The sequence below is a fragment of the Betta splendens genome, chromosome 17 (assembly GCF_900634795.4).
Source record: "Betta splendens chromosome 17, fBetSpl5.4, whole genome shotgun sequence".
NCBI lineage: Eukaryota > Metazoa > Chordata > Actinopteri > Anabantiformes > Osphronemidae > Betta > Betta splendens.
In genome coordinates, this window is record NC_040897.2 from 13326457 (window position 1) to 13353872 (window position 27416).

Genomic DNA, 27416 nt, shown 5'->3' on the forward strand with positions numbered 1-27416 from the left:
GTGAGAGGATTTGTAAATGAGTCGCTACGTGACTGTCTCCTGCACCGAGGCTGCACCTCCACAACAAAACACTCCACAAACGGAGGCAAGTCCGCAAAAATTGCCTGCTTGACTTTGCTGCTGTCTTCAAGGGCGTCCTCTCCATCCTCACCTCCTTCTCTCCGCAGGCATGACTGGTGCAACGGAACAAAAATGTTGACACCTTGTTTCAACAAATGAGAAATGACAAATGCATAAATCATTCAGGCTCTGCCGCGTAGAGACTTCACTCTGACACAGTCTCGGCTGCTTCGCGGAGGAGGAGTTCGGCGGAAGCCGGTGGACGGCTCGCGTTTGAAAGGTCAGCGTCACCGTTTCAGCCTCAGACCTCCATCACCATAATATCTTCAACGGGCGTGAACAACTGATCCATAATGTACACGAAGCTGTCGTTTTATGGAGACAACATCAATCAGTCCATTTATTATTTTACACTTAGTTGATTTCTTTTATTACATCACCTCAGGACTGGGACTGTTTTATCACTTTAATAGTGAAAAAACTCTTTTTACTGTATGTCAGTGGTTCCTGTGAGAACCAAAACAATATACGAGCCGTCCCCAGAGAGCTTCATTTTATTGAGTGCAGATATATAATAGCGTCGCAGCTCATACAACAGCAACACACGCCCAGTGTCTAACACCATGAACACACAATACCCGGCTAAAGCTGTAATACATCTAATTTGCCTGAATTAGGCCGTTTGGAAATCAAGCAGCGCTGTGATTATTCTCATAGTATCAGTTTGGGCACATCATGTAAACGCAGTGGCTGCAGACTTACAGGATCCCCAACAAGACCAATAATCCACAGATGCTCTAATCTATCTTCAAGCCCATCCAATTATCTTTTTAACCAAACGTATAATTACTCGTCTGACTGCCAGGAGTGTTTATTAGGATTCCTTACACACAGATTAAATTGCCCCATAAACAATTTAGGAGCCATTAGAGCATCTCAAGAAATGATTCACTTAATGAGGGGGTGGGACGGCAGCGAGGAGCGGGAGGCTGAGGGGGGGGGGTGCTGAACGCACAGCATCCACTGACATTGGGGAAATAGACAATTAGATCCTGGCAAGCGAAACTACTATACACTAGCTGTTTGGAATCAATATAACGAGCTACATGTAGAGTGTAGTAACACGCTTTTCTTTTTCCTGTTTACAAATGAGCGTCTGCGTGGAGAGCGGGTTCTACAGTAAAACGCCCCTGAACGCAGTGGGCCCGGTTCTGGGGGACGCGGGCGGAGCGGGTCGACTCCAGCCCGGCGCCGGCGCTGGCTTCGTTCAGCGGATGGAATTAAAACAACACAAGTCCTGCGGACGAGATGTACTCAGCGCATTATGGGATGAGTCCTGACTATGAAAACAGCCTCGTGGTTGTACATTTTGTACCTCACTATGATAAAATAAAATAATGATCTGTCAAAAGTCCAAATGTGGAAGCTGGGCCCTAAAGGGTCGCGATACAACCCTGAAAGCTACAGAGACGATTATTGGGAGACAGATTCCTCCAATAAAGTTACAGTTGTATTGAATGTGTGTTCTGATTGAAGCTCATGGCGTTTAGTCTTTATTTATTACCGTACCTGCAGAGACGCGTGCGTTTTGAACTTCTTCCAAACAAACCTTGAAGGCTAAAACTTTGACCACTAGAGGTTCTGTCATAACTTATTCACCAGCGAGCGAGGACTCGTGTTTTGACACCTAACTTCAAAGTATCTGGATTCTATTTCATGTCGGCATTGGAGGGGAGTCAAAAGGATGCCAAATGCAAAACCCGTCACCGGGGTCAAAGCTGCTTCCGACATGACAGAGGGTCGAGCAGCGAGCGACGCCGCCTGTCCTTGAAATCCCGTTCTCAGCATCAGCTTTGTCTTGTGGATCCGGCGTGACCAGCTCGCGTTCGCCTTTAGCTGCTCTTTCATCTGTTATTTAATGGAGAGTTTGCCGACATGAAAGACGCGACCACTTTGCCTTTCATCACGGTGACATCATCCCTCCGGCTGCACCTGAGAACTCGTCTCGTTAAAGTCAAACGTTGCACATTAGGAAAAAAGAAGCCCCGCGCATTGTTCCTGTTGTGGAGCAGAGTTTAATCAAAGGCTCCAGACGTCAGCACAGACGTTACAATGAGCTGTCGGATTCTTTACAACCAGACGGGTTTTAATTTGATCTTTAACGCAAATGAAATGATGGACTCCTTTAATAAGGCTCCATACAGTGCATACCCGAAGATAGTGTCCTGCATGGACACACACACGCTTCACATGAACCAACCTGCAGCGTCTTCCACGCGCCCTCGCTCTTCGCTATCGCAGCTGTATCGCTTTCACTGCCAGGCAGGATTTTATGTGCCGATGCTTCTCCCGGCGCCGCGGCGCCTCTTACCTGGATCCTGATAAAACCCGCGTGCCTCTGAAGGCACCTGTGAGGCAATGCGCGACACCAGTCGCCGGGAAACCCGGAGCGATTCACGTTTTGGCCGCGACAGTGTTTGCTGGCGGTGCAGTCGCAGCTCCGTCCGCCCTCTAAATATCACCATTGTGAGGCTCTGGACGCGCGCTGCTTCACCGACTAAAGAGCAGCTCTTGAACCTCTGCACCCACTCCGACAGAGGCTTTCTCCTTTTTTACTGAAGAAGTAATGTTTCGCTGTTCCCCGATCCCTCGAGACCGCGAGACATCTTCCAAAGAACACCTGCCCTTATCAGTGTGCTTGACCTATTTCCCCCGCTCCTCTGCTCCTTCCTTCCTCAGAGCAGATCAGGCTGCGGAGCACAGGTAATCCCATTGACACCAGCACCGACTGATGTAGTGCACCACAATATCTGCTTATCTCACTCCATCTCAGCAGTGGATGAAGCCCAACAGGAAACCAGGGAGGTTCTGGTGGGAGTTTTACGCTCACAGACTAGAACGTGTTATGACATTTGAGAAATATCTGTAAATTAACAAAATCAGACCTGATTGCATGACACAACAGGCAAATTTGAGGGCTGCCACACCGTTAAGATTAAGATAAGAATGAAAATCCTGCGGGGACGGAGGCAGACGAGTCCTCCGGTGCCTCCGGCTGCTGGAGCTGCACGGAGCACGGGGACTTTCATTCTTTACTCGCTTTAAAGCGTAATGTGCACTTTGTTTCATCACAGCAGTGCAACTCAATCCGCTCAAGAGTTGTCCACTCATTCAATTAATCGATTGCGCTGTCATCAGGCCCTCTCTCTGGATCCGGGGCCGTCTTCCTCACCTCCCGCCTCTCTGCGGGCTCTTGATGGCAGCCGGAACGGTCATAGTTGGGCCCAGCAGGTATTTAGGCTTTCAGCGGCTCGGATAATGTGCATCTAGTGCACGCAGCTAAAAATGTAGCTATTCAGGCCGGGCTAATTCATTTAGCGGCGCCCAAGGAGGCTGCGCTGGACCTGCAGAGCCCCTCAGCGGGTGGAGGGGGTTCCGAGGGAGGAGTGTGGTAAGTTTTAATCCTGTCACAATGGCTGCTCCCCGTCAGATGAGGACGAGGACGAGGATGGATAAGTCACGTCGCCTGCCTTAATGTGAAAGTACATAACAGGAAAAGAAAAGGCGGAGGTGTTGATTAGTGTCAGAACTGGCAGAGCAGATCTGCTTTGTTTGGCTTCGGCGGTGGTTTTCGCTGCTTCGGGAGCTTTTTCCGATGGTTATTTTTTCCCTGCTGCCGCCGAGCGCGATGCCCATTTGTTCTGGGGTTGCGCGGGAGATGCTCATCGTTCTTGCTAAGGAAACCAGGGCAACCACCTCCTGACAACTCCCTCGACTCCCTCGGCTTATGGAGTCAGACAGCGAACACATGCGTGCACACGGGCACACGCCAACACATAGCGTAGGTGGTGAGAGACACAAACACACGCAGAGACGCCGGCAGAGCAGACCAACAGGCTGCAAGAGCTCATGTCTCACTGTTGGCATTAATCACACAATCCTATTAACTTTAAAAATGTCTCCCTGTCAATGTGACCAGAGCCTCTGTACCATTTAACATGCAACAAATAGGATCAAAGTTGCCTGAAACACTTGATGCCCAACTCGCTTCCAGGACCGTGGAGCTCATTAAGAATGGATGGAGGCTCGTCACAGCCAGCTGTTTGCACCGCGTCCAGGAAAAGCGTCGCTCGCTGACTTCCCTTCACTCCGAGCCTCCTCTCACTGAGGCACCGAGGCCGGTCCCTGACTGATGCGCTGTGGCACGGCTTGTCTTTGGCGCCGGGCCGGGCTTTTGACAGTGTTCACTCCAAATATCCGGCTCCGAGCGGCGCTGATCCGAGCGGACGCCTCGCTCGGCGCCGCCGCCGCCACAGTCTGTCGCCGCTGTCAAAACGTGGGCACTGCACTCGGATGCTCACTTTACAACACGGCCGTGGCCTGTAACACCTTGTTAAAGCCTCAAATGTGCCGCTGTGCCTCATCTCATGGGGCCACGGGACACAACACAGAGGCCTCAGCAGATGATAATAAGATATCAGCATAAATAATCATTATTGGTATATTGGAAGCAAACTCTAACCATATGCAGCTGGATGGAACCTCACCTGTTCACCTGTGGGAGGAGCAGCTCTGAGCCGTGGACCTGAACGCAGCAGCTGAGGCGTCTGCACATCCGTGCCCGAACCTTCGCTGTGGCTATTAAAGTCTCTGTTCTCTCCTGAAAGCCAGAAGGCAACTCGCAGCAGCGCATTCCCGCTGAGCCTCCGGGTGATAATAGCCTCGCAACTTCCAGGTACGAACAATGGGTGGTGTGAATTAGCAAAAGTTAAGAAAGGACAGGAGTTGTTTGGCTAAAAGAACCCTGTAATAATCTCATTAGCAGCAGGGAGACGAGGGCTGTCTGTTTATTGCTGTAGTGTGGCTGCGCTTTTCTCATCAGCATCGGCCGTGATTGAGACTGTGTCCCCGCGTGGCGCGGCTCGGCGGCAGAGCGCTCCCATCAACACTCGGGCGAAGTGAGAGCTCGGCCCGGCGGCGCTCGGCCCGGCGGCGCTCGGCCCGGCGGCGCTCTCCCCGGTGACCAGGCTAATGGCCTCGCTCAGGGCTTTGCTTGTCGATACCATTCTCTTCCGCTTTTCCCACTTGCCAGTTCCCGTCTGGAGCCAATTCAGGAACGGAGATGGTGTGTACCTTTCCCATGAGGTCGCCGCCTGTCTCTGCATAGCGCTCCCTCCCTCCCTCCCTCGCTCGCCCGCCCTTCTCTCGCTCCACCGAGCTGCCGTCGGCCGTGACAGGACGTACGGGGTGCATTGCGTCCCCCTGCGCTCCACCGTGGGGCCATTATACCCACGGAAGCGCTAAAAGCACAGGTGTGTGTGTCACGTGTGAAAACATGTGAACACGGTTTTAAAAAAAGAAGGCACAGAAGACACAGAAAAAGGCTCAAGTTGTTCAGTTTGATCAAACTCCAGAAATCAGCCAAAATCAAAAGGCGTTGAGCAGGAATGAACGAACTTTAATTTAATATTGTTTAAAATACAGCTGTTTTGCATAAGGAAATAAAACTTGTACAACTCTAGGAAAACTAGCGAATAGATTCAATAATGAAGAAAGAAAAACGGCTGAGCTCCAAAAAACAGAGGAAGACGCTTTTACGCGTCTCATTTCGCTGAGGCTCAGCTCGTGCTCCTCCAAAACACAGGATCCATGATGAAAACAGAGAGTTTGCGAGCGCTGAACAGCCGGCGCTGTCAGGGCTCGGCTGAGGGGTGGCGCCCATTCACCCAGTCATTCACCCGCTGCGCTCTGCTTGCGCGCTGAACTGTTCAACTGCGTCTCAAGGGGAGCGTGAGACAGGCGTGATTTCGAGGCCACGCGCCGCTGCCCGCGTTGTCATTCGCAGCCACATTTGCCTGTTTAGCGGAGGGAGAGAAAGCGCCAACAGGTGGGACTCAACACGTGAGGAGCGGCTTGTTACGAGTGGAAGGAGAAATCACTGGTGGAAATGACTGACAGCGTGAAGTCAGCGTGTCCGGTTCATGAGGCTGAAACCAAAACGCTAAAAAACGACCAGATGAAGTACAAGAAGGAACAGCTCGATACTGAGCGCCTGCTTTTATGATCGCAGCGTTTGTTTAATTCAGGTGGAGTCGCTCTGTTGGTTCAGCTGCCTCCGTGCGTGTTTGCTCGGCCTGAGCTCAGACATATGGTGGAAGGCTCAGCGGCGTGGAGCCGCTGCAGTGGGGCTGGGAGTGGTTCTGGTCCATATGTAACCGCGCTCACGTCCGGGCCTCAGAGCTGCTAACGGAGCCGGAGGAAACCCAGCGGCCGTCACTTTACCGGAGCAGAATCTGCCCGGTGCCGCGCGTGAAGCTGACGCAGGCTGTTGTCAGCGCCCTCGTCCCCGCGGGTCCGTCCCCGGCGCCGAGCGCGTCGGACCTGACACCTAGCAGCCGCCGGGGAGACGCCACTTCCCACGTAGCGGCGCCGCTCAAGATACCTGCAGGCACAGATCTCTGTCTTCCTTCTTTAGTGGAACAACACGATTTATGACACAGGATCCAATTATAGGAGGCGGAAACTCAAGGGCAGCCAGCTCCACTGACCTCTGACCCCGCGGTCAATTTGTCAGCGCCGGCGTCTTAATTTCCGCGCCGCGGCGGCTAATCGCTGCGGGCGCTCGGGCCGGCGGCTGCGGTCTGACCGGCCGGCGCCGAGCCCCTGCTCGCTGTCAGCCTGGCCTTCGTTAGCACAGCAGCGGCTGCCGTGCAGGCAGAGCAGAGCGGTGTGAGGCCGTGTCGGCGTGTCAGCCCTGACACGGACGGGCAGCCCGTCCAGGCGGCGCCGGCGCCGGCCCGGTGACAGCTGGAATTGGCTGCAGCAGCCGCTCCGCCTTCAACAGGACCAGCAGGTGTAGATAATGGACGGACGGAGGGAGATGCGGAGCTGTGGATTCTCACTTTCACCTCGCGAGGAGAGGAGTTGATGTTTTCTGACTGCTACATTTACATGAACAGGATCCAGGCGCTCGACACACTGGGTCCGGTCTGAAAGTCGAGGAGCCTCTTGAAAAGTAAAACGTGGGAAAGGAGGCTCAGGGCGCGCAACAATAATCGATTTTCAGTTTGAACATTTGACATTTTTAAGAAGCCGTATTGAATAAAATATGGGATTATTCCTATTAAAAGATTTGAGGCCTTCTCATAAAGCGGACGCTTCCGCGCGCGCCGTCACACGCGTCACCCGGCGTTTCATGTGAAATGAAAGGGGAGGTCGTCGCATCCCTGTGCAGCTGCCAGCGGCGAATATTACACAGCTCCCTTTTAATGTTCTCTGTAAATCCTGTGGGGAAATTACCCGCGCCCGGTCACCGCCGTTTGTGACAGATGGAAAACCTTTCCAAAGGGATTATGATGCCCTAGACTTGCTCTGGCTCTCATTTCTTTTAAAGCCCAGGTATCAGTTATCTGTCAGCCGAGCTCCGGATTGCCTCGACAGAGGTGCACGTCTGCGCTGGAAAGTGGATGAAATTCCCTGTTATGGCTTCTCTGTCTCTGCCATTCACAGCTATCAGGCAATACAACGACACCATGGTGGTATTTGAAATGCACCCTAATAATGCCCTGTTGGTCCTTGTTACCACTTTCACCCCTCTAGAAAAGCTCTTATAGTCTATCGCTAGCAGGCCGCGTGCGGTGTGGCCGCTGGAAATGGGATTAGGTTTAAAGCACGCGTCTGGGATGACGGCGTTTGAGGGGAATTGATGGACTGCTCCATTAGAGAGGATGTTCTCGGGCTTTTTCACGGAGACATAATGCGCTGTTGTGCGAGCGCGAACCCGTCCTGTTAACCAACGCCGTCTCCTGCGATTCTGACGGACGGCTCGCAGGCGATCGGACCGGACCGGACCGGACCGGTGACGGCATCTGCTGCAAAACTGTTAACTCTTGAACTCTTCCAACCCTCTTTCACTGTCGCGTGGAGAATTAAGGGCTTGTAAATTCTTCCATTAGCGCCACAAAGAGCCAAACGAGGCTTGTTTGTTTGTTCTTGAAGGATGTTTTTCCCCCACTTTGCTTAATATCCCCATGACAGCTGATGTTTACAAGCTACAGTAAATAATAAGAGTAAATATCCAATCTGAACCTCCTCGGTTTCTGCTAATGAGGGGTTTTTTATCCCACCAAAAAATATAGTAAATAATTTATTGATTTCCTGAAACCACTGGTGAGGGAACTTTATTGAGGAGGAATAAATTAGGAGCCTCTGGGGAGAACGTGTCTTTTTCTTTGCACATCTGCCTTCTTTTTCTTTTCGGACGCATGGGTTCAAGTGGAGTGGGTTGAAACCTAGACTAAAGCAGGCCACGCGAAGTCAGGGCGGCTCCGTTTCTGTGCTTCCCTCAGCAGCTAAAGGTAAAATCCATCATTTAACTCGCTGCTCCACATAAGCAGGAGGAGATGGAGGGCACACTTAGCGACACGCACGCCGAGCCTTGACCCGGGGGATTTCACCATTCACTTCCTGATTGAAAAACACTTAAATGGAAGCTGCTTTAGCTTTTTCTTGTAAGCACTTTTTGTGTAACATAATATTCCCAATGGAAGCCAGACACTAATTCTAGGCAACCCACAATATTAGACAGGAATAAAGCCTGAAGGAAGCTCATTTGCATATGTTACCCCTTCGTCCCTGCACCGACTGAGAGTGCAGCTGTATATTTCTATATATTCATTGTGTGCGGCTTCACCGGGGCTTTGGATTTACCTCCTCGCATCTTTGACATTTATTTAAATGACATTCCCTCCTTCAGTTGCATCAAACCTCCAAGGCTCATTATTTTCCGCGCTCCCATCATCTCCTGAGTAAGACAAAGACGGGTTTCCGCGAGGGACTGCTTAAATAACTCATTGAGAGCAGCCAAATGAATGCGCCGAACACACTGCGATCTGCAAGTCTGCGCTTTGGAGCCGCAGCGTTAATAAACCCGTAAGTGTCGCCGCTTAAATTGTAGGAACATTTTGAAAAACGCTGTTCATTGAAATATGAATGGACACCTGCCCCTGAACACTCATCGCAGCGTGTCACGGAATGCAAAGAGGCTCACATGTAGTATTTATATTAATACTTCATCACTATGTTGCATATTAATGTATATTCATGTAATATGTAGATTTAGAGAAAGAAATTAAATTACGTGTGAGGTTTAGAGATTTAGTGTTTATTCATCATCCTGGATTCTTCTCACCTTTAAGCAGAATTAAAAACAGTAAATAAAATGCTTTGACGAATCCGAACTCAAAGCGCAGCAGTAAATGAGTTCTCTCTGGAGAAAGTTTGAATCTGGAATCATTAGAAGTTACTCTGCCTTTGGACTTCTGGGTATTGAAGCCTTACATATTTAAACTGTTAACTCTGGCTTTCATTGGAGGCCGCCATCAAGGGAGAATTTTGCCATGCATGTTTAATTTATCCTCATAGCCGGTTACAGCCGGACGTGTTTCTGAATGGAATGGATTCTCGCAGTGTGTGTGAAGTGTTTTATGGCTTTTTCCTAGATGTCACTCTCTAATTGAAATACAATAAGATGAAAAGTCCATCGATCTCACGGGTGCATCAAGAAAAGAGGCCTAATTTTAAGATGACATGTAGAAATGAAGTCTTTTAAGTGACCCAGCCTCAGACTCAGGGAGGGAGAGGAAGCGGTGGAAGGGGAATCTTTTGAGACAGGCTTGTAATTTTGCTAAGTGAGTCATCAAAGATAGCCATTTAATCCCAGATCTGTCCCAGACAGGAGCCTTTTGATCAGAAAATGAGGCCAACACTGGGCCTCCAGAGAAACACCCAAATCCATTTCGGGGATTGGAGTCAAATCAGGAAATGGAATGAAGAGCAAACTATTTGTCAAACCCACAGCCTGTGGTTGTCTAATTGAGTGAAATACAAACAAATGAGACGACTGATATACTGATATTCATGGTAACTGCCTCATCGCGTTTCGGCGACTGTGCTCCATTATTGAGTAGAAGGAGAGAAACTGCAGGCGTTTAATATTTAAGGCTTCGGCTGGATGGCGGCACCTGCCGCGCATGCTAACGCAAAAGGGAGGAATTCTCCGCTGACCTGAACCATGGACCCGGCGGCCTCCGCACCAGCCGTCCGACGCGGCCCGGCCCGGCCTGGTCCGGCCCGGCCCAACGCTGCGCCTCGGCGCCACCGCCGGTCGGCCTCAGCCCCGCAGCCTCTCCTCAGATTGTGGGATTAGCGCAAATCCCAGCAAACAAAGAGGGATGAGCGGCGGGTGATAATGGGCAGCTGCCGCTTCGCATTGTGATGCGGCTTCATTGAGCCGGGAGACGGTCGCCGGGAGACGGTCGCCGGTTTCCGTCGCAGGTAAACAACGGCGTCTCCAGATGACGGGCGGAGATAGAGCTGTCCTCGCTCATCTGGAGAAATGTTCATCATGATCCCCGCGCGCTCCCTTCTGCTCCGGCGAATTCCGCCGCGCCACCGCCACGCCAACATTTGGGGAAGATGGGTTCCTCCAGGACTCGGCGGAGGAGGAGGGAACCCTTTGTGTTTAAAATGAAAAGAGATGTCGCCAGGCATCGCTAAACGCACAGGGAGCGCGTCTGATTGCTGGGGCTCGGGCTCGGGTCTCGGGGCTGTTCTCCTGTCTGTTTGGTGCCTATCACTCGCTGCCGCTTCGCCTCATCATAAATAATGCAGCCTCCACCCTGCCCATTCAACAAACACCTAAATGAAGACAGCCTGCATTGCAGATTCTCCCAGCGAGAGGTTACTTCAAGAAGCCAAATGAGAAAACTACAGGAAACGCTGGGCGCGGCGCGTTACACGAGTGTATTCTTCTTGGATGATGTGTGTGTTGTTGTCGCGCGTATCTGCGCGTGTGGGTGGAATAAATAAAGGTACCATCCGTACCGGGGCCAGTATAGCGAGACAACACAGACCCGAACGCAAGCCGCTAAAGTACAGTAGCTCTGTCTCCCGAAATATCGTGATTTTTGGGGAGGATGAGATTGGCAGGAAGGAAAACCGGAGCGCGATGACAGTTGCTTCTCATAAAAGTCGGCTCCAGCGATGCTCCCAAAAACTTGTGGCTGAGACGTTTCAACAAATGAAAACCGGCTTCTTCTCTGCTTTTTAATCATGCGCCTTTCTGATGAAATACCTGAGCTGGAAGCAGATCAGAGCCGTTAATGGCGCGTGTTCTGACTGCGGCCTCCGAACACGCGGACGCGCTGTGATGAGCGCTGGCGCTCCATTAATGAAGTCTCCGCTGGTTTGTTACACGCGCTTGAAAGGTTAACGGGTGCAGCCATTAACCGGGCACTTATAACTGTTAATAAAGGTTCACTAGAGGCAGTTTGCTGTGTAACAAGTGAGATGAGCTGAGACGCACTCAGTATATGAGTTGGAGCCAAGTAAAGAGCCTGGAATATGGACATTAAACACAGTAACAGATTAACACCAACATCAGATTACAGATTTAATAAAAAAGGTAAAACGCCTCTGACTTTAACACTAGTCTGATAAGAATACTCTGGTTTTATGATTTTATGATTCTCTGTCTCTCATATATTATATACATGCAAATGAAATGCAAATCCCTTGGATTAACTGGTCCGACATGTAGACTTAGTGGAACCCTGTTTATCAGTAAACACAAGTGCAAAGTAGCTTGTTCTAGATGGCGTCGAGCTCCTGCGCTCGCAAGGTAAAAGATGCTAAGCTAACGCTTGTTCAGCGTGAACATCACCAGACGTGGCCCTCAATCAAAGGGAGACGAGGCGGAGGTCAGCGCCCGACACGTCCGCATTGAGAATAATGAACCGCTCGGAAGGCGACGGACGCAAATAGCATGATGAATGACAGTAATACGCTGGGCTCAGGCTGCGGCGGCTTAATTGATAGTCAGGTGATTAATAAGGCGGAACACAGGAAAACTCCAGTCAGTTAATAGCTTCATGTTAGCGGGAAAACACTCGCGGAGCACGGCCTGTGAAATAGAGACCTTCACCGAGGAACCACTAACAAATGGCCGCGCGACATCGAAATTTATGACGGCAGCCGCGTTCGTCTGCTAGCATTCGTCTGCTAGCATTCGTCTGCTAGCGCTCGTCTGCTAGCGTTCGTTTGCTAGCGTTTGTCTGCTAGCGTGCGCTGCCGCCGGTCGCTTTCACCTCCACCGGATGAATTCAGCCACACTGGTCGCCGTGAGACAACCCAATTTATAGATAATAGATTCTGGGATATATTCCAGAATCTGCCTTCTGCGAAGACGGCTCGCGGTCACACAAACACCGAAAATCTACGAAACATAAGCTCCGAGCCAGGACAGAGTATCTCAGACGGATTCATTTTAATGATTTATTTGTTCCCCCCCCCCCGACAGCCGTGTGATTTAATAAAGCGCTCGGACGGCCGACGCCGCCGGTTCCCAGGAATAAGCCCGTAAACCTCACCAAATGTCAGCCAGGCAAAGGTCACGGCGCGGACCTGGCGGTCACACAGGGCACATTAGCAGGAATCCACCGCCCTGCGCTGCAGCCTGTGTCTGGAGACACCGGAGCTCTGGTCTGCGCCCGAACCTCGCTCACACACGGGGAATGTGTGGACTGTGAAATGTCAAGAGGCCCACGTGGGAATGAAAACTTATTGGAATTAAACACCTCAACGCGTGGGGCTCGTGCAGCCTCCGACCTAATGATCGGCCCGTTCCACCTCCAAAGCTGACGGCGTTTTCTGACTTTCAAACGCGCTCCGTGGCACCTGAAGCACTTGAACTCCATTGTTACGCGTACATTTTTTATTCAAGGTCATCGTGCTATAAAACATTGAACGCGCCTGTGGCACAGATGAGCCATCCACAGTACATGAAGCCACAATTAAACGCTCAATGATGTCACCTCATCTGTCTGTTGAAGGGAGAGGGCAGGAAACGTGTCAACCGGACGATTGCTCCGGCGGGATTCATCCTCCGTCATCGGCTCATTACGGCTCAAACCTTCAGCCTCAGCCCTAAACGCGCTCCTTTATCTCCTCTGGAAGGTGACGCGGCGTTGATGAACCGATGTGCTGCTACGGTGAGACGCGTCCAGCTGCTCGCGTGCCCACTCAGAGACCTGTGATGTCAGCACGCGCTCGCAGGGAGTGCAGTCGGTGTCTGTGCACAGAAGAATCCGCTCGGCGCCGTAAATAAATAAAGACTTTCATCCCATGTTTCCTAATAATTGCCTGAGCTGTATTTGACTTTGTCTTCAAATTGAATTTGGTTTTATCGTTTCCTTTAAAGTCCAGGTAGCTTCAGTGCATCTTAATGGGCGCGCGTGTGCAGACTGGAGACGCTGCCGGCGTTCAAACACTGACTTTCCTCTTTCAAGTAGATGGAGCCACGTGTGGTGCCTTGAGCTGCTGCTGTGATACCATTACTGTGCTGTAGCCACGCGGCGAAGACGTCACAGGAAGGCAGCTTTATCACACAAATAAAAGCTAAATCAGCTCCTACACCACCCGGAAGATCCCTGCGTCACCTGGCGTTGCATGTCGCGCCGTGTGCAGCTGCTGCAGGTGAAGAGCTGAGGTGCAGAAGAAGAAGAAGAAGACTGCGAACAATGAAGCAGAAGAAGAAGAAGGAGGAACGGCAGGTAACTGGTGGTTCATCGCCAGCTTTTTAGCTTGTGCTTCTGGTTCTGGGACCGGCGCTGACAGATGAGGTGGCCGAGACTCACAGCAGGCAGTGGTGGGGGCGGGGCTAGTGAGCGATAAGTCTGTCAATCATCCTCTGATTAATATGATTAGTGTGATTACGTCATGAACTAGTGCAGAGGAGTCATTTTAGTTTCCATCTGCTCCATTTCACCACAGAAGTAAATAGGGATGTTTACAAACTTAGGTGCCTGAAACGAGCAAGACACACACACACACACACACACACACACACACACACACACACACACACACACACACACACACACACACACATACACACACGCGCAGCGTGCTTGAACTAATTCTGAAGTGTGTTTCCTGACTCTCCCACCTCCTTCCTTACCCCTGATCACTTCCTCTTCTAAGCTGCACTGCGGTGGCTTTGGCAGACTCTCCAGAAAAGTGTCACATATTCCTTGTATACAGAAACTTTTATGTGGCAACAACCCGCTGGAATTCGCAGCTATATCTCACTTGGTAGAAAGCTAAACTGTCATATGCCACCGCACACAGCTGCTCCACTTCTCAGCTTCAAGGTGGAGCTTCAGTTCAATTATTAACCGGCCTTCAGTGATGCAATCAGCAGAATAAACAGTGGTAACAAGCCTCTTACCTAAACTTTACACTGGATCAACCATGTTTGTCAGCGGCATGTGAATTTTACTTTAATTATAGCCTTAAGCACTGAGATCTTTATGTAAATCACTAATACCTGAAAAAACAGCGGTTGGCTCCACTTTCACAGGGAATTGGGAAGTTATCTAATATTTATATCCCCTCTAATTGCGTGGCATAATTACAACCTTGGCCTTAAGAAGGGCTGTGGAATAAATTGAATTAATTTGGCTGCCATAAGTTGCGCCTGCATGCTGCTACTCTGTGCTCCACCTCTGGAGGAGGATCTGATTAAATATACTAATAATGCATTGAAACCAGATAGAAACACTTGTGGAGGAAAAAACGAGGCCTGAAGCTGAATGGAATCAAAACAATGTAATTTCCAATCTCAGGGCAGAGAATGTCGTCTCACACGTTGTTTAATGACGACAGACTTAAAAAGCGGCTCAGCAAACTAATGGCACCTCCCCAGCGCTTCTCCACACAGTTTTCCCTATTTCCTTTATACGAGTAGGTCTCCTTCCTTTTTCATTTGACTGCTCCAGCACAAACGCCCCCCCCCTGCGGTCCTCCAGCACGCAGGTGGGGTCACAGATGATTAAAGCAGTGGCAGGTGGACTCCACTTTGAAACTATCAATAGACCCCCGAGAGCTGAATCAAACAGCACACCCACCGTCGCTGTCGGCCCAGGCTCTCTGTGGCACCGGGGGAGCGGACACGCAGAGGGTGAGAGGGCAGACTGCAGCGTATTCTCTCTATTCTCATCATAGGGCATAGAAAAGGCGCTATGGAGGAATCCTGCCTCTCAGAGACGCTCTGATGTGGTTTCAAGAGGACTTTGTGGATTAAATCAGCTGAATCTGCAGCCTCTGGCCAGACGGGGATGTAGGACTCTCTGCTTCCGCTGCAGTATTTTTTACAGTATATTTACTCAAACTCTTCTTTTTAGCGTTGTCTAAAATGACCAGAAGCATAATAGAAAAATAGAGACACTGTGTCAACATGATCCAATGCTGGGTTGTCTCACTATTTGACCTTCACTGCACCACCTTTAGAAGGGACTATGACAACGCTACTACCAGGCTTTGGCAGAACGCGTATATTGGCCATCCAGTCCAGTACATTGACCCAGAATGAAATAAGTCACTGTGTTATTAACTAACTGACTACTGGAGGGACATTTAAGGTCTCCAGAAGAGGAATCCAGTGAGGTGAACAAACTGCCCTGACCTTTAGACTCTGTATTTTCAGCATTTTGTGCCAATTATTAAAACATGGTAAACTTAGACGTTGACCATACAAACACAGGCTTGTTAGCATTGTGAGCGAGCTGATATTGTCATCCGGCCCAGAGCTCTGCTCTGCCTTGAAGAACGTCTGGGCCAGAATGATTCAAAGGTGACTTATTTGCTGAAATTGGTCATTTGAATCATTTTACTGTAGGGCTTTGGGCTTTTATTTTGAAAAAGTATGGTTAATCTGTCTATCACCTACACCATCTATCCATCCATCCATCCACCCATCCATCCATCCATCCATCCATCTATGCATCCATCCATCCATCCATCCATCTGCATTGCTTAGAATCAAACTGAGACCCAGTGTTGTGTGTGTGACTGTCAGGGCGGTATGGTAGTATTTCCAGGAGGAATGATTTAATGGAAATGTCAAGAGCAGCAGTCGCTCCAAGCAAAGGCTGAACCCTCTGATACAATGTGAGCCACTTACCTCAGTGGGGATGAGAGACTTGTTGTCATTCAGCTGCGGTGCCGACCAAAATCTGCCTTTATCAGAACAGAAATGGCATTGTCACTTTTTAATGGGATTACAGGTCTTTCATTGCATATTAATTTGCCAGAAATCAATACGGGCCCCGGTGCTATTTGGGGTCATTTTAAACAGATAGCTGCTTAGCTTACATCCTGCACAAAGAGCGATGAAGAACAAGGGGGAAAGAATAGAAATGAGATCATTATGCACTGATGTGGGTTTTCTGAAAGTAAGGAAAGGAAAGAATAAGGAAAGACAGCAGGGAGGAAGGTCAAATGCACTCACACACAAAAAGAACCATGGTTCACTCCAGTGTGTTTAGATTTGAAGATTATTTTCAGGGGGCAAAAAAGGGAAACTAAACAGCTAAATGTGAGGAAAGGGTGGGGGATATTTCCAGTAACAGCCTAAATCCCAACTATCACAAAGTGCGTAAAGCTTAAACCCACTGCATGAGGGACATTTTACTTTATTCCCTGTAATCAGGTGATAAAGTTGCCTTCAGGGAGCAGGATCTGTCCATGGTGCTGAAAACGCTGCACCTGCAGTCGCACGGCAGCGGAACGGTTTAACGCGAGAAAGACGAACACCTGAACACTAAAAGCAGCAACAAAATCATAAAGACACGAAAGCCGACGCACGCTTTGAACGAACACAGCCGCGCGGGCGCGTCCGTGGACACGCGAACGCAGAATAACGCGCTAGAGTTGCAGTTGTGAGCCTTTATTGCACGGACATGGGATACGATCGACTCAATTACCGTGGCGACCTTCAGCTCGGCGCGGTCGTTCTTATCGTGCAATCTCCAGCTGTTGGCATTACAGCACAATTAAAATGCGTGTTCAAAGCGACCTGTCACCGCGGCTGTTTGCCGCGCTGCTTGGCACCCTGCAGTGAGGAGGGTGACATCTATGACTCCTCGCCCAGGGAGCCCGCTGCACGCATCCAACTGTAGTTATTCTACGGGCTCTGCCTTCAAAATTCGCCGAATAATTACATCAACGACTCGGACCGGGGCAGTTTCTGCCCAACCTTTTCAGGGGCAGCGCCAATTCACCACATTCTTACATGGAAGGTAAGATTCCACTATTTTCGGTTTGTTTCCCTGAAGCAACGACACGGTGCAATAGAGGTGGTAATCTGTGTTTATGACCTCCAGGCGCTTTTCAACGTGGAGATAACGCAATTAAAGGCTATTTATATCAAGGGCTTATTACTACACCTGTAACGTAGTGTGTTTAATCGGGTTTAGGCGAATATTCGCCCCAGTTACAGTAAGTTTCGGTGGTTTCACCCTCCTCGCTTCTGTGCTTCATTTTCTCTCGCGGAAAGCGATACGTTCTACTTAAAAGTCCAATTTACGCACGTGGTGGTTGTGATTTTCTTCATTAGTGACACTGTTGTGGTATTTTTTACAGTTGTGTATTCCAAACGGCATCGGTGCTTTTTAGGTTTGCAGCCGTTCGGGCTGAGAAACGTAGACGTTGCTGTGAAGGATGCAGTAAATACTCCTCAAACACAGCATTTAACTTTGCTGTCTCCAATCATGCTCGAGTCCATAAAATGTGTGTATCCCTGTGTTTTCCTTCATACTGGTATAAAATCACTTGCTTGGATAATTGTAGAGATTATACGCTTTTAAAACATTTTCCCATCGACAAGATCAGAAAATGTAACATCCAATTAGAATAAACGGCTCCAGGAAATGTATTAATTTAAACGGTGGTGTAAAACTAGGGATGAAGTTGAGATTTCACCGTTACTGTTATCTTTAGGACCCGGCGGAGCGCTCATGTGTAACTGGACATAGCGGCTCCATTTGAGGGAAGATTGGTTATCTCTCCGCTCTTTTCCCGTCCGCAACTCGGCGGAGCTGGAAAACCTATTTAACAGCGCACTCTTAGGAGTTGCTCTCCGTGTGGCCGCGTTGCAATTCGCCCGAATGGACTTCGGGGAATTTGGGAGCACGGTGGACGCGATTCATCTGAAGTAATTGTCTCGCGCCGTTCCAGCGCACGCTGCGCCGAAAAGCGGCGCTGCGTAAAATCAAAGAGTCGCCGCGGACGCCAGTCGGTGCTCGACGGGATTTGCTGCGAGCGAACGGGCGAGATCTGCACGCGCAGGAGTCCCGGGGTGTCTTCCGGGAGGAAAACGGCTGCTTTAGTCAACGCAAGTTTCAAACAGAAAAGTTGTGACGACGTTCCTCTCGTCCAGTGAACGAACGCGTCCTGCGCACCGTCGCCGTCTCTGATCCGTCGGCTGCGGATTGAGAAGAGATCACAGAAGACGAGCGAGTCGGCGCGAGACCATCGGAATCTCTGTGCAGCGACTGTCGGCCGTAAATAACTTGTTGAATGAGCTGCTCGTCCCAGAGGCGCCGTTAAATGTGAGTATTTGTGTTCTTCAGCACTGCGCGTTGTCCTTGTTGCGCGACCGAGACATTTGTGACTAAATGGGCTTTAATGGGTAATTAGAGTGGGCCGTTTCATGGGCGGATCGGAAGCGTAATCAGATCTGAAGAGGTCTAAATAAAGCAGTGCGCACTTCAAACAAGCTCTTTGCGCGTTTTATGATTTCCCCGCGAGTTTTATTGCGTAGCGGGGACTGTTTGTCATGAAACAGGGGCTCATAAACCAGGGGATGTGATTTATCTAAAACTATAGTAGTTTCAAATGCGCGAGCGCTTCATAACGTGACCTAACCTGTTGCGCAGCAGGTCAGTAAAGTCAGATCTAGGTGTGTCTCGCCTCTGCGCAAAATGTGAACCTGAGCACAACAGCCTCCTAATTATGTGGACTGCGACTTCTTCGAGATGGGTTCGTTTCCTAATTAAATCTGGTGCTTTGGTCGCTCCTGGTTGTACAAATGTCATAAGCCCTGAGGTTTAATTGTTGAATTTTCTGCAGCACGCGCTGCATTTTTGCATGTTAGTCGCTCAGTAGATGAACTTTGAATAATGCATGGCAGCGGATTTATGTGGCGGCGGTGTCGGCTCACTGGCTGACTGGACTCCACACTGAGGGACCCTCACATTGTCACCACATCAACCACATCCTCTCAGGGAAAGGGCTCTTTGCAGGAAAACACAGCCGGCCTTTGTTGCGAATAGAAAAGCGAGCAAATGTTACTTCAGTTGCTCAACTGGGGCCGAGGGCTCAGCCTCGCACGCTAATTGTACTACGTGTTGTGTGATTAAAGATGAAGGTTTGTACATAAAGGGAGAGAAGCGAACAGAGGGGGCTGAGAGGGAAAAAAAGCAGGACTGAGGTACTGAATGATGGACCCGGAAGGGGCAGCGAAGGAGAGAAAGACAATGAGGAGACAAATGTGTGCCAGTACAGACATGCTTCCGCTTGCCAGACAATTCCCACTGTGAGTCATATGGAAGGGTTGATTCTTGGCTCCTAGAACACTGGAAGCATTAACCCATTTATTGTTGCACTCATCAGCCAGCCACAGAGCATTAGTCTGCTCAAACTGGCGATGGATCAGAAGTTATTGGTGGGAAGTCAGAAAAATCAATAAATACAATGAGGCACCATTGTATGTGCGTGCTCACATCCAAAATCCTGAGCAGGTGCTCGTTGCAGGAAGACATGGCACGGAAATGGTGATTGTTGCAGGATAAACCTCGGGGGGAAGCACCAGTCCCCGCTGCCAGTGTGTTCTCTTATTTTAAAATCAACACAACTGCCATCTTGCAATTAGCATCGACGCGCCACAATCAGCACAAGGAGCTCGTTGCGGCGGTTTGTAGTGTAGTTCAGCACCACGGACAGCTCTGCGCCCACATCGGGCCTGCACGGCAGCGGCGAGGTGAGCAGAAGACGCACGCGCTCAGAACACACCCACAGCCACCGTAGCACCAGCAGAACAGATGCACCGCGGTCGGGTCCGTTTGGGGAGTTGGTAACCAATATACACCGCGGAGCACGGCCGCCTGCTGACTTTTATAACTCTCCGCCATGCTTGAGCTGCCCAGGGGATGGCATGCAAACAGACACAAGGGGGGTTTTCAGAGGCTTCAAAAACAAGCGAGACAGAGAAAGAGGAAGCGAGGCAGAGAGGGCGCGGTGGTCACCCTGGGATCTGAGCGTCCTCTCGCTCCCTGCATCTGGAGAGCTCTTCAAATATGGATGAATGTTAATGTAGAATCTGACCTCATATTGTCCTGTTATTCCTGAGTTTTTCCTCACCATGTGAGTTGAAGGTATAGATGAAAGAACTGGGAAACAAAATGAAACCTTTTAGCGTCATACAAAAGGTTTCATCATATTCTAGATCGATATTTAAAATAAACAATTAAAATAGAAATTATCGCTTCAGCGCCGAAAAGATTTGAAATATTTCATATTTGATTCCTAAACCTGTCACTTCAGCGATGGCTGAATGATAAACGTGTGTGTGTGAGGTGAGAGCGTCCGTCTTGTGGCGCATCTCTGATCAGGGACTGACATTTATATTTATGAAATTTGATACATGAGTCACGACGAGAGAAATCACGCAGGGCTCCAGCCGTGATATCAAATTTGTAATTGGTCTCCTCTGAGGAGTCTCGCTGATTGACATGAGCACATGTGGAAAAAAAAAGGAAAAACAGCCAAACTTCTTCCTCCTCACATTTGATTTCCTCTAGTTTCTCCCCGTCTCCTTCGGGGGCTGTCAGATGAAACCTGCCGCCCGCCTCCTGACGCGCTTTACCCTGAAGGGTCAGACGAGCCCGAACCGCAGCATCGCGTCGTTCATTACAGCTGAGGCGCATTCAGCCCGTAGTCATTTCGTAAAAAGGGAATTAGAGCAGGAGAAAACGTGCAGTAATTGCTTTGCATGTGGTCAAAGCCCATCCTCGCTGGCACGACTCTCTCCAAGACTGTAAAAACAGTGAGTTTGTTTGCATGTATAGTGTTTGTTGGCAGGGAGGAGCGAGGCCTGCCCACACGGGAACACGGAGCGTTAGGTTCTGCTGTGTACATTAAATATGAATTTATTTCTGTTCTCATTAGTTTGATGGGTCTGGATGAAAACCAAAGATCCTGTGACACAAATCCGAGCGCGTGTCACATCATGTGCCTCAAACTCAGTTCACCTGAACGTTTAGAAGCGGCTGTCAGTCACCGGGGGGGCGTCTGTAGCCGAAGGGTCTGAAATGAAGCCGCCGACCCGACCACAGAGTTCCGGGTTCAGCTGCGTGGATCAGCTGGAAGAGTCCGGCCGCACAAATTGAATGAGTAATGCTTCCGCTCCTTCAACAAGTCCGGCTGAAGTGCCCTTGAGCGAGGCATTTAACCTCCAGCTCCTTGAGTAGATCGTAAGTGACCGGGACGGGCGTGCGAGGCGTTCTTTAAAGTTTGGATCCGCGCCGGGGCAAATGCGATGTGACACGCAGAACTTTTAAAGGCTTTTAAATGGACGTGGACGTATTTCCACTGAGGCGACACCTCGGGCGTCTGAGACCAGCCAGCGGTGACATTGGATCTACAGCTGCTCCATTATGCGACCAGTTGGGTCTTCTGACGGGTGGCTTCTGATTGAACATACAGCTCCCCGTCTCCCACTTTTAGTGTAATATTCTTCAAACGCTCCACGTTTGGCAAAATCTGGAGAAGCAAAACTCGCAGATGTGACCCATGGAAATGAGCCTTTGTGCATGAAAATCTGATGGGAGATCAGGTTGAGTTGTATACAGTACTTTGTTATTAGGGGGGATCCAAACACACTGGAGCCTATTAGTGTGTACATTATGTTTGTGGACTCATACTAAACCACGTCCACGCCCTTAAACCACGTTGATACTCCTAATATTTGAATGCAGAGTGTGATTTTTGCTTTTCTTAACCTTGTGTCCTCCAGGATGCTGCTCAGACAGGAGCTCACGCTGGGACGTCTAACAGCCGCCGCCTTCTGAGGACCCCCCCCCCCCCCCCCCCCCCCTCGCCACCCGCTGACCCCTCCGTCGGGCACGCGTGGACGCACCTCATCGCCGCGGGGCAGAAGTGGCAGCGGTCGGAGGCGCCGCAGCCCGACGGGGGCCCGAAGCCGCTGGCGCCGCAGTAGCGACATGCTGCCACAGCTCCCGCACGCTCCTCAGCGCCGCCCGCAGCCGCAGCCGCTCTAGAAAACGTTCAGCGCTACCGCGGTTGTTCCGCACAGACCAGAATCCACAGACGCCCCACGGAACGGCTTCAGCGATGCTTTGGCCGGTGCTCCTCGCCCTGCAAGCTGTGTGCAGCAGTGTGGCGGACGCCATGCAGCACTACCCGGCGGCCTGGGGGCACTATGACGTATGCAAGTCCCAGATCTACACGGAGGAGGGCCTGGCGTGGGACTACATGGCCTGTCAGCCCGAAGCCACCGACATGACAAAGTACCTGCGCGTGGCCCTCGACCCCCCCAACATCACGTGTGGAGATCCGCCCGAGACGTACTGTGCTTTGGTGAGTGGTAACCTCGCCTGTGCCTTGATGGAGACAAATGAGGACCGTGGGCAGGATACGGCAGCAGAGTGGGTCAGGGATAGAGAGCAGCGCGTACGAGGCGGCGAGATTAATGTGCACGGAGGCGCTCGCGTACGAGGACGCGAGCGCTAACGTGGAGCCGCGGAGCCACACGCGAGTAAACGCAGGAGGCGTCTTCAGGCCAACGCCCGCCCGTGTAACAACGACAGGCATGCGTCACAAACACATGGGTTTATAAAGACTCACAAAGGCACACACACACACACACACACACACACACACACACACACACACACGCCGGTGACAAGATAATTGTAGCGCCGCGTGGCCACCGCAGTGTTTAGCAGTGTTTTTCTGCGGCCCTTATCAGGCGCCATCAACAGTTGAGCCCCGGGTTGCGTTTGTTTCGACTCGCGCTCAACGCGAGCAGCGAGCGCCCACCGGCTTCAAAGTGCTTCATTAGAAGTCGCGTGCGCGCCCGCTGAGAGCTCCTGCGAGTAAATATTTACCAATTAAAACGGGCGCCGCTAAGAGCAGCGCTCCGGTTCCTGCGGCTCCAGATGGCGCCGAGACATTTAACGCCACCGTAGGATGAGGAAGAGGCGCAGGCGCTCCAGTCGCGTGGAACCTGCGAGGCTCCGTATCAGAACAGTCGGTGGAACCTTCAGCAGGTGGATGGTCCTGAATGTGCAGCATTACAACCAGGCAGCCAGGCTGTAAGTGGGGCTTACGTTAAGGACGACTCATCAGCAGCTCCTCTCAGTTCCCTCTTCGTTTTCATATAATTCTCACGCTGCTGGATAAACTCCATAAACTTAAGTTTTATTTAAAATATAGCTGCTGTTTTACTCTGAAACTAGATCTTTATCTCCAAGTGGCCGCTGCCTGGACGAGACATTAGAGCTAACGAGTTGCCTTTAAATCCTTGGCTGCACTTTGGTCGGTATTTCAATTATTTGGCCACGATAAGTGAACACTATCGAAATTATTCTAGTGCTGGGATAGAACCATTTATAATCAGTAACCAGTAGACAACATGTTAGCTTTGGGAGCGTGTTAGCATTTAGCTCCCAATACCGACCAATAATATTTAGCATTGCTTTACAGTAGATTATTTCCAAATTCATCCCTTTACAGTTTTATTCTTTGTGGGTTGGACAAAGATGAGCCCCCTTAGACCTAATGATGCAATACCATTGAATAAATATATTGATTTGAATGAATGTTTTAGCAATGAATGAAGAGTTTGTGTTGTTCCCGTGCTGTAAATATGAAGTAGGAACAAAGAACACTGTTACACCCAAACAGGATGAACTTGATCCTTTTCATTTCAGAAGTAGAAAATGGGATTTGCAATCTGCACACCTCCGAACATGTGCACACGGCAGCTGCAGCGCGCCTTAGCTCCACACGCAGCCGCCAGCGCGTCGCTCACCTCTGACAAACATTCGAGGTCATCCTTCTGGAGATGATCAAGAACACAGCCTCCTCCTGCCTCCGTTTAAACGTCTGCGGTGCGTTTGATCTGCTTGCGTTTTGGGCTGGCACACAGGCAGACTGACACCGGTGACCTTATTCACCGGTGCTTCCTGAGTTTAGAGATGAGAGGAGCATGCAGATGAGCTCTTTCAGGCAATCGCTGCCAGCAGTTGTGAGCCTGCTCTAATCACTTTCCCCAGGAGTTGGCCAAAGAATCCTGGACGGCTCGTCCGCCTCCCTCCCTCCCTCCCTTCTGCCACGCGCGGATATTCCTCATCTCTATCGCTCAAGGATGTTTTTTTCCTTTTCTTGTTCAAACTAAGCTTTGCCAAAAATAGTTATGACACAGTCGGTGCTCATGAGGTAGACGTGATCATTCGGGGGTGGAAATTTTACAACCGAAGCTCTGCAGCCGTGTTGGACGGAGGTGCAGAGCCTCTTTTGTCTGGCCGGCGTTCTCCTCATTGTTTAGCACCAGTGATAAGGAGCCCAGGATGCATCAGGGAGGTAGCCCTGTTTTTATTTTTAGCCGCAGACCTTCAGGGGTTCTTTGGAACGTGTTGGTATTGAGGCTGTTCTCCTGTGATTCACTGTGGCACCGTCACTCACTATCATTTAACACTGGGTTAGGGCCGTTTCCCTGCTACGACACGCAGTGAGCGAGCCGAGTCATGACTACACAGCTGTAACGTACACTCCATCGTTTAGGAGCTTGGATTAATCGATACTACATCTCGTTATCATCGTTATTATTTGTATAAATTCCTCTGCCTTGTTGTAATTAACGGAAGAAAGACAATTTTAATATTCAGCATTACCACAGATTATCCAATTAGAGCCATTTGAATGGTCCTCAGCGAGGTAATTATTACACTAGTGCACCACATGGGCTCTAATGAACAATAGCTGTTAATGCAGAAGAACGCCCGCTGAAAGACATCTGCATGTAAAACTTCCGAATCATTTTTGATATGCTCAACAGACACAAGGCTGCTTTTAATTACGGCGCTCCTCAGTCTCTGAAGTCCAAATGTGCCTGGTTTTAATTCTGCCGGCTCGAATGCCAATTCAGGGAAGTGGTGGACCATTACGGCGGGTTCCCTCAGGGGTGGAGGCTCGATTTAGCGAGCGGTTCATCTTGAGATTCCAGGCAATGGGCATGAAAATGCCTATAAAGAGTGTTTGAAAGCACAACATCTTAGAAATGATTGGTGGACTGGACCAATGGTCCAGCATGTGTACCTGACTGCTGAGCTGGGATCAGCGCCCACCGTTTAGAGGCGTCTTAAAATGTGCTGGGAGAAGCTCTGATCATCTGATCTGATCGTCATCTGCGCAGATCTGGCTCTGGAGCTGAATGAATGACTGCGAGCCGGAGTCAGGTGTCGCCGGCCCACACGCTGGGCTCTCCGCCGCCAGCGCCGCCTCACCCGCCTCACCCGCCTCACCCGCCTCACCCGCGTCACGCTGCACAAACATTTATGGGACGCACTCAGTGGTGGCGTTGATTCCGGCGATTCTGAGTGTGACTCGGTAGATTCTTGTAATTCCTCTGAACTTTACTCAGTTCTCTGGGAATGGATGAAAGGCGCCGTGGCTGCCAGTTCACCACATGGCCCCCGTGGAAGCTTAGGGAGGAAAGACGAGACGAGAGCTCCCACTAAGCTGCTTGGAGACTGCTACGTTATTGCCAGTCAATGCCGCAGACTTATCTTTGCTGGCAGTGACGGGAGTCATTGTGAACTTTCAATCTGTGTCTTACATGCCCACAAGAACTGACGTAATAGACTTTAGGAATTAGAAACAGAGACTAGATTAAGGGAAGTAACCTTTGCTATGTAGACTGGGAGGCCGTGAGCAGAAACGGTGAACCACCGCCGGCTTCGTTAACTTTGCAGCCAGGCTTCACGTCCGCGCCCAGAAAGTTTCCTGGAGACGACGCGTTGACGCCGGGGTCGTTCAGGGCAAGGACGGCGAGTTAGCGACTAAGATTCCCATCTCAAGAGTTGACGGAGACCTAACGAGAGCTCAAAAGAAAAGAAAAACATTGGACGTGTATGGAAAAGCCGGGGGGGTGGGGGTGGGCGTGGGGGGCGGCCACTCATCCATGCGTTTGTTTGGCGACAGGGAACAGTTGGAGCGTTTAGCCTTCCGTCACCCTGGTGCCCTTGACTCTGTTCTGAACTGGTTCTGCCCAGCACATCATCACCGCACCACTGCGTACCAAGACACTGAGATGACACGCAACATGTCCCCTGACTCCGGCGGAGGGGGGGTAGTCATCATTTATTCCCTCACTCGCCTGCCACCTCCTTTGTCTCCTGGCTTTTTAATTTCCCCGTGCCTTGTTTTCTGTCAGCTGATGATGCATAATATCCATGCAGCGTCTGAGCATGTGTGGTGCTCGGATGCTCCATAAGGGGTGGGGCACTTGACAGATAGATATATGTCTGCATTTATTCCCCGGGTTGCCTGACAGGTTAATTCTGAGAGTAGTAAATACAAAGACAGATGAATTATGCATGGAGATATAAAGGAAAGTGATGGGCTTTGTGGTTCGACTAGACAGAGTCTTTCTGGACAGCTTAACATTTCAATGCATGTTTTCCCTCTGAACCGCAGCACATATTAGCTGCATGTATAAGCAGACATAATGCTACAGAGCAGGTTTTATTATAACTGGAGCTAATGTTTTCAGCACAAATATTAATATGGCAAATTTGCTTTTGTTGCCCATAAGCTCAAGCATAATGTTGTGTTATGTGTTTTTTTTTATTTGCTCCTATTTGCTCGTATTCATCATATAATGTATTACAGTGGTGTAGTTTCATTTATAAGAGTTTATTATACTGTAGCAATAAAGCTAGTTTTAGTTACTTTTAAACTTTGTTTTCTCAAACTTCATGTTTGCATTGACCGTTTGAGCCGCATCACCACTTCTCATCTCTTTTCAAATTCAACATAAACAAACTTTACATACGATCTGGAAACCGTCTTTGTTCTCGTCGGGTTTGAATTTCAAATCAGGGACAAAGATGAAATCCGTTAGCATATGCTGAGCCATGCTTCGGGACCCGAATTGCAGGAGATAAGACGGCATTTGGAAACGATTCACGTGAAATCCTCTTACCTCACTAAATGACTCAGCGTCCTTTCTCCCCGTCGCCGCGTCCGACGCTTTTGATGCAGACTTACACGCCGGGCGTTCTGGCTGGCGCGGCCGTGATGCGAGCGCGCTTCATCAGTGAGTCACTGTGTTTGTCTTACACCTCTCTAAACAGGAAAGAATTTGTTCTTTCAGTGTGAGTGGAGCCTGTCAATAGCAACGGGAAAGGGCCTCGAATGGAGTCACAGGACTT

General features: G+C 50.0%; 1 protein-coding gene across 4 annotated transcripts in view; it reads left to right on the forward strand.

Moving 5' to 3' along the window:
* Window positions 1-16717: 16717 nt before the first annotated feature.
* Window positions 16718-27416, forward strand: part of LOC114843883 (netrin-G1-like) — a 39069-nt gene continuing 28370 nt past the window's right edge. The window contains exons 1-2 of one of the 4 annotated variants that reach the window (XM_029130705.3): window positions 16718-17198; window positions 21974-22557. In XM_029130705.3, the coding sequence (XP_028986538.1) occupies window positions 22312-22557 (246 nt within the window). In that variant the 5' untranslated portion in view covers window positions 16718-17198; window positions 21974-22311. Of the gene's footprint in view, window positions 17199-17943; window positions 18510-21973; window positions 22558-27416 lie in introns of those variants that run through there. The other 3 variants (XM_029130703.3, XM_029130706.3, XM_029130708.3) reach the window with 3 other exon arrangements.